Source organism: Magallana gigas, chromosome 9, assembly GCF_963853765.1.
Source record: "Magallana gigas chromosome 9, xbMagGiga1.1, whole genome shotgun sequence".
Taxonomy (NCBI): Eukaryota; Metazoa; Mollusca; class Bivalvia; order Ostreida; family Ostreidae; genus Magallana; species Magallana gigas.
The window spans coordinates 14,633,641-14,645,628 of record NC_088861.1 but is presented as its reverse complement, the minus strand read 5'-3'; the positions used below and the strand labels follow the sequence as shown (position 1 = coordinate 14,645,628).

Here is an 11,988-nt window from a genome sequence, read left to right as displayed (position 1 = left end):
GTCAATTCAATTCGTAATTATTCTAGCGACCAACCTCTTAGTAGTAAAGTGGCATATTTTAGACGGCTTAATTGTTTAGGATTTGGATTAAAATGATTAATATGAATTTCAAAATAAATTATGATTCTTTAGTACGTATCGATATTCATCGCCAATTCAGTTGGCTTCACATAAGTTACATATTGGTCTTTAAACATATTTTATTGAGTAATCGAATGGTTTGGGCAACAGGCTTTATGATCAGCGAAGTTTCAAAGGTTTTATTTTTGAACTGCATCCTGTCGGGTTTATATGTGGATTTTATACGAAACTGAATGTGACGGGCTCCAGTTGATTTTAAACCCAATATATTTGAGTCCTGTCAGGCAAAAAACATCAAGTAGGCAAAGTGTAGAGTCAAAATGGATTCTTTGAATTATGTTATAATCTGATAAATGTCGGTATATATATATATATATATATATATATATATATATATATATATATATATATATATATATATATATATATATATATATATATATATATATGTGTGTGTGTGTGTGTGTGTGTGTGTGTGTGTGTATATGCTGTCCCATGTTCAGATATAACACAGACAGCTAGTAAACATCATTTATTCACTAGGAATAAATTGTAGATACTACAATATAAACAAAATCACTTATTACACAATTGCATGAACTTGTCATTACATAATATAGGTTGGGGAGACCGTTACACATCTGTAAAAAGGTCTATCTATTTAACTCTATTCATTTTATTGTCACAATATATAAAAACCCGTAAGCATGAAAGTAAACAAGTACCGGTATGCACTGAACTTCATGAAAATTAACTGACATTAAATCTAGTAAAGGCTCCAATACATATCGTAGATATGAAAAGCATGTTTGTTTACTGCACGAAGTACACATAGCCCATTCAAATAGTAAAATATACCTTAATGGAATTTATACACGTCAAAGTGCATAAGAAAGAAATATACTGTTCATAACTCTATATGTTATATAAAAAATACAAAAAATACATACACTGTGGGGTCTCTATATCACCAAAAACCTGATGGAACGTGGTTCCGACAATTTGTGCATCGCGCTCGTGGAGCGGAGGTCCTAATATAAACTCTGAACCGGTTATGTATATATAAATCCGGATTATAACTGAACATAATAAACAATCCCGAATGATTCCAGAACACTCCCCACCTAATATTGTCACAATATTACCCTTTATATAAAAAATTGTAACAATTTAAGACAAGACAAATAATACAATTTACATAGAAAATATATGTGATCAATTTTCAGCCAAAATCAAATGGTGCAGTGACCAGGATAACATCACCATAAAATGTGAAAATGAATGATTGTCATAACATTACCCGGTTCTTCACAATGTCATATTAACACTGAATATGAGAGTACAGTAAATGTTCAACAATAAACATCTATTCAATGAGGCGAATTAGTTCACTGATAGGTCTCATATAAGTACATGGTTTCCCATTCACAATAAGGCGTACGCAGACTTTTCGCACAAGTTCATCAGCACTTTGGATAACTTCCTCCACAAGTCCCACAGGCCACTGGCATCGCGCTATATCTTTATCTCTAACGATCACAACATCCCCAGGTTTAAGGTTTGGTGTTTCAGTGGTCCACTTACGGCGAGACTGTAAGGTATGAAGATATTAATCATTCCACTGCTTCCAGAAGAAATCGGAAAGTACTTGCACTTGTTTCCACTGTTCCTTATACAGGTCACGAATGCTAACATTCACACAGGTAGAGAAATGTCCCGATATTTTCTGATTCAATAGTATTGCAGGACTCAACACAAAAGGCATATCTGGATCGCTTGATATCGTAGTAATCGGTCTAGAGTTCATGATTGCTGTCACTTCGGCCATCAATGTACTAAGAACCTCATGAGTGAGATTCTTTCCCTTTGGTCCTAATAGTAGAGCATCTAAGATACGTCGTGTTACCCCTATCATCCTTTCCCACACTCCTCCCATGTGGGAAGAGTGAGGGGCGTTAAAAATCCACTTTATCTTTGACTGGTCTAAGAAGTGCTTTACTGGACCTTGTATCACATCTATGTTAAGATCTCCGGTAGCTCCAATGAAATTTGTCCCACGGTCAGATCGCAGTTCACAAACGTTTCCACGGAGGGCAATAAATCTTCGTAATACATTGATGAATGATGAGCTTGACATGGATTCCACCAGCTCGATATGAACAGCTCTTGTCGTCAGACACGTAAACATAATAGCCCATCGCTTGCTTTCAGCAACACCTCCTCTGGTTTTACGTGTCACAATCGACCAGGGGCCAAAGGTATCCACACCTACAGCACTAAACGGAGGTCCTGGAGTTACTCTAGATGATGGTAAATCTGCCATTTTCTGAGACATCAAGTTTCCACATAATCTTTTACACACAACACACTTATGAATCACTGATGAAATCAGTTTCCTTGCACCGATCACCCAGTAGCCGTTATTCCTTATGACACCCTCCGTAATGTGCCTTCCCTGATGAGCACCTGTTTTTTCATGGAAATGTAGCACAATCAATTTTGCAACATACGATTTCCTAGGAAGGATAATTGGGTTCTTTTGCTCCATTGGAAGTACACTAAGGTTTAATCTGCCTCCTATTCTCATAATACCGTCCTGATCCAAATATGGGCATAGATTCCTTATTGAGCTGTCTCGAGGCAATGGTTTCTGGTCTTGTAAACACAGGAGTTCTTCTAAGAAAAACGTTTTCTGTGTTTCTTTCACAACAAATAGTTCACTTTCTTGTTTTATGGTTAAAGAATCGAATGTCATATGCTTCCATTTTCTAGCAGCTGTTTTTAGCACTGTAACAGCAGATATTAGGAAATTCCATGTAGAAAATCTCTCAAAACGATTTGTGAGGTCTGCGGTCTTCAACACTAACTTGTTTGCATTTATGCGGATTTCTTTATCTTCATGAGGGTTCACGAGTGGAAAGTATTCTTTTACAAGGTCTTTGCTGATATGCAGAAATTCAGGTCCTTTAAGCCACTTACAGCTCAAGTCGTCAGCTGTACTTAATCCCCGTGTTCCTACATCAGCTGGGTTTTCCTCAGATTTTACATACCGGTAATTCCACTGGGAAGGGTTAGATGATCGTAAAATGCGTTCCACACGATTGGCCACGTAGTTGTAAAAACGTTTGGTATGATTACTGATGTAACCTAGCACAATCTTGCTGTCGGAATAGAACCATGTGTTGACAAATGTAATGTTTAAATGTCTCTTAACAGTTTCTGCTATTTCAACTGCCATAAGAGCAGCGCAAAGTTCTAATCTTGGCATTGAATGTCCATGTAAAGGGGCCAATTTCACTTTGCCAAACACAAATGATACATCACTCCTTATCTCATCTGGAACTTTGATGTATGACACTGCTGACACTGCTTGTTCGGAGGCATCACAAAATACATAAAGCTCTACATAGTCACAAAGGCTCAAAGATTTTGTGATATACATTCGAGGAATGGAAATGTTCTGAAGTGATGAAATGGACCTTTTCCAAGATTCCCATCGATGTACATATGAACTATCGACATCGTCATCCCAATCACATTTTGTTGTAATTTCGCGAAGGATGATTTTTCCACAAATAACGAGTGGTCCAATGAATCCCATAGGATCATATATGCTGTGCAACATAGACAGGTAGCCACGTCTAGTGTTTGGTTTCTCTGGGAAGTTGACATCAAACAGGAAACTATCAATTGACAAATCCCATAATAGACCCAGACTATGGTGTACAGGAAGAAGGTCTTTCTCTAAATCCAGTTGTTTGATTTCTTTACTCAGGTCTTCTTTGGAGAAAGCTAACATCACTTCTTTATTGTTGGATGCAACTTTGTGGAGATTGATGTTACCATTGGTTTTCAACGCAGTCCGAGTTCTTTTCAATAGGTCGATCGCTTGCGAAGCATTTGGAACAGATGTTAAGGCATCATTTACATAGAAGTTGTTATTCACAAAGTCTTTGATATCTTGCTCGGAATTCTCCACACTTTTGCGTAATCCAAAGGTAGCCACAGCCGGTGATGGACAATTTCCAAAAACATGTGCACGCATGCGATATTCTACAAGATGCTTACTTGGATCATTGTTCTGGTACCACATGAAGCGTAAATAATCCCTGTGGTCTTCCCGTACAAGAAATGAGTAAAACATCTGTTCAATATCTGCTGATATTGCAATGGAATCTTTTCGGAAACGCAGCAGAACACCAACTAAGTTATTAGTCAAATTGGGTCCTGTAAGTAGAACACTGTTGAGTGATGTTCCTTTGTACGTTGCAGATGAGTCAAAGACTCCACGTATTTGGTCTAGTTTCTTAGGATGGTAAACTCCGAATAATGGGAGATACCACACTTCTTGTCCAACTTTAAGTTCTGGGGCAATTTCTGCAGCGCCACTCTGAATAACTTTTTCCATGAATGTAAAAAAGTGCTGTCTTTTCTCACAGTTTTTATAAAGACTGTTATCTAAAACCATAGCTCTCTTGAGGGCCATAACTTTGTTATTTGGTATTGCTGGCTTATCCCTCTTGAACGGCAGAGGTGCTGTCCAGTTTCCTTCTTCTAGTTTCATTTCATTTTCCATAATATGAATAAACTCACGATCTTCGACCGAGAGGCCAATTTCCTCATCATCTTTGTGTTTTCTGAATATATCTAGCTCCCCTTCTACTGACTGGATGTGAATTTGAAGGTCTTTGTCACATGGTTGAAATATTGTAGGTCGACCGTTTGGTAAAATGTTAGTTTTGAAACTTGTTACACTGAGATCCCTCACACTGACTTCAGGTAGGTGTTTACCATTCAAACAGACGTCACCAATGATGACCCAACCAAAACATGTCTTCTGAGCAAATGGATGGTTTTTTGGTCCTGTTATCTGCTGATAAACATAATGTGCGTCTGTTAAATCTCTTCCAATAAGAAGTCCAATTTGATGATTTGGATCATATTTCGGAATTTCCGAAGCAATAGAACGAAAGTGCGGATAATGATATGCGATCTCTGGTGTAGGAATTTCTGTGACGTCTTGTGGAATACTTCGACATTCAATGAGGGTTGGTAGTTTCAACACTGTCGATGAGTCAAGAGACTGTACAATAAATCCATGAGCTTGACGACCAAGAGTTTGTCCTCGTCCAGAACATGACATTAAATTATACATTAATTCGTTTCCTTTCACACCAAGAGAGTCCATTAACTCTGTAGTTGCTAATGTTCTATTACAATGTCCATCTAACATTGCATACACAGTCACAGATAATTCTGGGTGATTTTCTGGGTATACTTGGACTAACACTGTTTTTGCACAAGAGCGTCCATGGAAACCATCACATATAGAAGTACACTTTGAATCAACAATGAATGGTTCACTCTCCCCACCTTGAACCGTTTGAGGAATACCTTGATTTCTAGGCTTTAAATGCATAGCAGTCACATGATTGCCGCTGCCACATTCTTTACACTTAATGTAAGCTCGGCAGTGTTTTTTATTATGAAATTTTGTACGTAAACAACGGAAACAGAGTTTATTTTCTGCTACATATCTGCGACGTTCTTCCATAGGTTTTCTCATGAAGAGTTGACATTCATCAAGATTATGCGAAATTGCATGTGGATGTAAAGAACACATTTCTTTTCTGATGTTTTCTTTTTCTTCCTGTACTTCAGTTTTTCTTGACATTACTGTTGCTGGTCTCCTGGTGAATCTTTGTTTATCCATTCCTACGGGTGATGAAGATTCAAATGAAAAGCTTGGGTCATTCAAAGATATGCTAAGTTCATGAATGAATTTTACAAACTCCTGGAAAGGTGGATATGGAACAATGTTTTGAATCTTATATTTAACAGCACGATCCCTCCATTTGTTTTGTAAGTTTTCAGGCAGCTTGCACACGATTGGATTGACACCAATTGGGGTATCATAATACGACAAAAGCATGGCATATCTATCATTGTTTTTATGACACTCTATTTCTGCCAATAGATCTGCAAGGTTATATAACTGTGTTTTGTCCTTTGGTAAGGTAATCACTGGAAATTTCTGTACTTGAATGCGCAGTTTTGATTCTATCAATTCGGGGGATCCATAACGTTCATCCAATCTCTCCCATATCTTCTGAAGAGCTATTTTCGCATCATCTGGGTTCGCTCTTCTTATACTGGTTACTTGAACTGTAGATTCAGGTCCGAGCCATTGTAACAGCAAGTCTATTTCTTCTAAATCACTTAAGGTGGCTTCAGATACAATAGTCTTGAATGTCCCTTTCCATACGTTGTATGAGGAAGGGTCATCATCATATCTTCTAAGTCGTTGTGAAACTAAGTCTTTTTTCAATAAATAACAGTTAATAGTATCACTAGTCACCGCACTTTCAATAACACTAGACGAAATAGGTTGATATTGATGCCGCGGTGTAAACGTAGAATCCAAGTGCGGTTGTGCTATAGGAGGCGGTCTGTACGACTGTGAAAATGGTGTAAACCTAGGTTGCATAACCTGAGGAGGGAACCTAGGTGGTAACGGTTGAGGTGTATACCTCGGCTGCATCAATTGTGGCATGTATGCCTGTCCAGGATATTGCATAGGTCTCGGAGGATACATAGCCATCACAGGTTGAGAAACTGAATGCTGCGGCGTTGAAGTTGACGACTGTGCGAAGTGCGGCACTGCTGGAGCAGGAACTTGTCTTGGTAGTTGCTGGTTTACAATATGCTTAGATGCTTGTCCAATATACCTGTCTTGTTCTTCTTTCTGTGATTCAGGTTTTACTTGTTTCGGACCCAAAGTTATTTTTTCTACATACTCTCTGGATTTATCGGCACTGTTTATCCTCGGTAACCCCAAATCACATACATGTCCTTCATCTTCCATCATTTCAAATTTTACCTTCGACTCTGCAAGCTCCAGTTCTCCCTGACACTTCAACAATTCTAACTCATTTTCTAAATCTTCTTGTGCTTGTTTTTATTTAGCAACATTCAAGTTTTCTTCAATGATCAGTTTGGACTTTTGACGCTTTAATTCAATGGCTCTCTCTGTTATTTTCAACTTTGTTTTAGCTTCTTCTAATTTCTGAAGAGATTTAATGCTTAATCTACTTGACGTTGACTCTTCATCTGTTTTCTTCCTTGTTTGTAAAGGTTTCAATTTTTGTAAACACTGAATAACATCGTCATGAAATGGAGTAAAACACTTGTTCATCAAATCTAGTTCTTTGAAACTTTCTTCATTGTTCTGTCTATTCAAATATTCACAACACTCATGGTATGTATTCTCATAATTTTTCAAATTAGCTTCAATCCTATCACACACTTTAACAAGAACTGCTGAATCGGATGTTGAAGTAGATTCAAGAATGTCAGAATTAATTCTTTTTTCTAATTTAGCCAACTTGCTTTTCTGCTTGTTGAGATTTTCTAAATATAGTTCATGTCCTTTCTGTGTTTTCTCATGTAAACGACCTGAAGTTCTTGGATCTTTCTCCTCCATTTCCATGTTTCCTTGATCATCCAAGTGTCCTTGCTGATCCTTCTCCCTTTCATGTGTAGACATCTTAGGATTGGTGAAGGCTGAGTACCAGTTATCTACTATGCTGTCCCATGTTCAGATATAACACAGACAGCTAGTAAACATCATTTATTCACTAGGAATAAATTGTACATACTACAATATAAACAAAATCACTTATTACACAATTGCATGAACTTGTCATTACATAATATAGGTTGGGGAGACCGTTACACATCTGTAAAAAGGTCTATCTATTTAACTCTATTCATTTTATTGTCACAATATATAAAAACCCGTAAGCATGAAAGTAAACAAGTATGCACTGAACTTCATGTAAATTAACTGACATTAAATCTAGTAAAGGCCCCAATACATATCGTAGATATGAAAATCATGTTTGTTTACTGCACGAAGTACACATAGCCCATTCAAATAGTAAAATATACCTTAATGGAATTTATACACGTCAAAGTGCATAAGAAAGAAATATACTGTTCATAACTCTATATGTTATATAAAAAATTCAAAAAATACATACACTGTGGGGTCTCTATATCACCAAAAACCTGATGGAACGTGGTTCCGACAATTTATAAACCGGTTATGTATATATAAATCCGGATTATAACTGAACATAATAAACAATTCCGGAATGATTCCAGAACAATATATATATATATATATATATATATATATATATATATATATATATATATATATATATATATATATATATATATATATATATATATATATATATATATATTACACACACGAAATTTAAAATATAAACCCGTAATGTTAAAAAATAACAATTTACCGTAACAACTGTGTAGGTGTAGACTTGTTCAGCAATAACTTGGGTACCAGATCAGAGGCCCACAGTTGTAACACCTATATATATATATGTTCTTTATTCACATCCAGTATCCCATGAACATTCGCTTCCCAGGTGTATGCAATAAATCACACCGGCATATATAATGTACATTCACCAAGAGATCAATGGGTGCATATTTTACTATCAATTACAAGCCGGAGATTCACACCTATAAGATAATCTGCAGATTGCGTCTTAATTGTCCTAGAACACAAGGTGCACGTGTAGTCTTAATTGTCCTAGAACACAAGGTGCACGTGTAGTCCAGAATGGTGACACTTTGAAACGATCTAGAAGAACCCCTGTGTTTAAGTTCACGGCTTCAATGTGTTACCCCCTTGTTTTTACAACAATTAAAATTCGGTACCTATACACAGGAAATGGCAGGTGTGAAACCCCTGAAAATATATTGGGTGTAAACATTGAAGTGTGTGAGCTTTTACAGTATCATTAAATAACTATTCTTTTGATGTAATTTTCGACACCGTCGGTAATAAGGAAAGTAGTTCATATCGAGTTTGCAATTTTATTTTTTACGTGTTAAAGGAAAATTTTTAGTTTAAAAGCAGTAAGTATTATTAGAATTTCTGTAGACATGGTAGATATCGTAAAACAATTTTAAATTTTCTCTCATAATCGTTTTATTTGATTATTTCATATTTCAAAAATGACCCTTCAACCCGACGAAAACTTGCTCGACGCAGTATTTAATTTCTTGAAATCAAAGCGATTTCCCTCCGATAGCACGAAAAACCAAAAGGACGCGATTCGTAGACGTAGCAAAAAATTTAAGTTAGGTGAGGATGACACTCTATATTATCTTGCTAAAGGTAAAGAGCTAATAGTAGTTCGCGACCCCGATCATTATATTAGGGTTTTCGAAGAGTGTCATTCAAGTACAACTGGCGCGCATTTAGGCAGGGATAGGACTATCAGTCGTGCACGCGATCGCTATCAGGCACGTAGCATCGTTTTTGAAAGTGGGGGGGGGGGCAGACTCATCCAAAAAATCTTGACAAGCAAAAAAAAGAAAAAAAAGTTTTCAGCTTCCCAAAATCTTCAAAATCCTAATCCGTGGGGGGGGGGGGGGGGGGGCTGGCGAACTATATAACTTCAATTTCACTCCTCATTTCCTTATTTTCATATCAATTTTTTACATACTCCAAAAAAAGTGGGGGGCCAACTCCATGACTTTTCCATTTTCTTTGAAAATATCTGAAAAAGAACGAGAGTATTTGAAGTATAACGATCAGTGTTTTCGGTCGCTCTCTATTTTAGAGTTCCTGACGGGGCCTATTGTAGACTTGTTCAAGGGGGCTGTGTCGCTTAGGAAGTGCCAAATTCAAGCCGGTTTTCTTTGTCAATTGTACAAAATAACTGTCAGATAGTAATAGAGTTTAATTCATAAAATCAAATAAGAACGGGGGTATTTGAAGTATAACGATCAGTGTTTTCGGTCGCTCCCTATTTAAGAGTTCCTGACGGGGCCTATTGTAGGGCTGTGTCGCTTAGGGAGTGCCAAATTCAAGCCGGTTTTCTTTGTCAATTGTACATAATATCTGATAGTAATAGAGTTTAATTCATAAAATCAAATACGAACGGGGGTATTTGAAGTATAACGATCAGTGCCTATTTAAGAGTTCCTGACGGGGCCTATTGTAGGGCTGTGTCGCTTAGGGAGTGCCAAATTCAAGCCGGTTTTCTTTGTCAATTGTACATAATATCTGATAGTAATAGAGTTTAATTCATAAAATCAAATACAAACGGGGGTATTTGAAGTATAACGGTTGTACATAATAACTGATAGTAATATAGTTTAATTTATAAAATCAAATACGAACGGGGGTATTTGAAGTATAACGATCAGTGTTTTCGGTTGCTCCCTATTTAAGAGTTCTTGACGGGACCTATTGTAGACTTGTTTAATTGTACATAAAAACTAAAAGTAATAGAGTTTAATGGTATCAATGATTTTTCCCAAAAATTGGATTTTTTGAAAGTATGACTCTTTGAAACAGAAATCGGAAATGGCAGTTTTCAAGGAATTGTCGGACTCTAAACGTTAAGATTTCTTTGAAGGAAGCAGTTTGTCACAACAATGAGGATCCTTTTTTATAAAGCGTGTTCTCTGCCACATTTGTCTCATAACCATTTTCAAAATTTTTATGGTCTTATAAAAGTAAGTACAAACTTTCCATATAAAATTCTACTCTGCTTTATTACAACCTTACATGCCAAAAAAGATTAGCATCGAATTCTGTATCTTTGTTTTATCCATTTTATCTGCATTTTATCTTTAGGTAAAAAAAAGCATAGGAACTGCAACACCCTCTATGTTCTTATTTAGAAAAAGACATTTTTATCATAATATATGCAATAAAGTTAAAAACTCTGTCCAGAAGAGCTGCATCTGGTAGGATATTTGGCCATACACTTACAATGTTATGTATTGAAAATATGTAAAATATAAGCATTTGTAAATTAAGGGTGTTGTTTACTCAGGATTTGAGTTCTCAAATTCGGATTGTTATTAAGTTGAATGTCATGAGTAAAATTTATTTTAATCACATAAATTATTATCGAAATGAATATTTATTGACATAACATTCGATATTTGTACTCTATTATGGAAATAGACTCAAACAAAATTTGACTTTTAGCAGAACAGAGGGAATTCTGAATAATTTGTCCCACTTTTTCGTTTAGATAGTTGTATGGCACACAGTACAAAAATATTGAAAAATGCTTAAAAACGATAAAAGATACCATATCTCAAAATCTGGATCATTGACCTCATGTAAATTTCATGCCAGCAGAATAAGGTAAATATAAGTAGTTTAACACTCTAAATGTTTTAGTGTTATCATCATTTAATTTTTTGTTGAATCAAAAATAGGTAGGTATTTGAAAACTGATAGAGGAAATTCGGACTGGAATATTTAAAAAAGAAATGTAAATGAAAACTAGCTTGTTTATTAAATTTAATGGTTTTCATTATGAATGTTGTATAATTATGAAATAAAAATCTTAATATGTGCTAATCAAAAAAATAAAATCATATTCATTGTAAATAAAATGATCATGTGCGCAATGAAATCAAAATGTGATGAGCGAGATACCTTAAAATGCATGTTAAAATGAAGCTCTTGAGATATTTGAGTGCATGGTAGAATCCTCAGGTAGTGTAGATTCAAGTTTGGTCAAATCATGGTCCCTGGGGGTAGGGTGGGGCCACAATTTGGGGATCAAGATTTACATAGGAATATATAGAGAAAATCTTTAAAAATCTTCTTCTCAAAAACTATTAGGCCAGAAAAGCTCAAAATTAAAATGGAAGCATCCTCAGATAGTGTAGATTCAAGTTTGTTCAAATCATAGACCTCGGGGGTAGGATGGGGCCACAATGGGGGGGATCAAGTTTTACATAGGAATATATAGAGAAAATCTTAAAAAATCTTCTTCTCAAAAACTATAAGGCCAGAAAAGCTCAAATTTGAGTGGAAGCATCCTCAGATAGTGTAGA

At 36.0% G+C, this 11,988-nt stretch overlaps 2 protein-coding genes across 3 annotated transcripts in view; both read right to left on the bottom strand.

The window, feature by feature from the left end:
* The window catches only part of LOC105334388 (ubiquinone biosynthesis protein COQ9, mitochondrial), a 59,891-nt gene that overhangs the window by 28,095 nt on the left and 19,808 nt on the right, over positions 1–11,988 (bottom strand). The window lies entirely within an intron of this gene.
* On the bottom strand, positions 1,022–8,214 carry LOC117691617 (uncharacterized). Its single transcript, XM_066071278.1, has 2 exons — positions 8,124–8,214; positions 1,022–7,738 (listed from the first exon to the last, which is right to left on the bottom strand). Exon 2 carries the CDS (start codon positions 6,947–6,949, stop codon positions 1,691–1,693), a length of 5,259 nt encoding a protein of 1,752 aa, XP_065927350.1. The 5' UTR covers positions 6,950–7,738; positions 8,124–8,214; the 3' UTR covers positions 1,022–1,690.

What these genes read in the sequence shown, in the direction of transcription:
- LOC117691617 (XM_066071278.1), bottom strand. Translation starts at nt 6,949, where the DNA reads ATGATGGAAGATGAAGGACATGTATGTGATTTGGGGTTACCGAGGATA.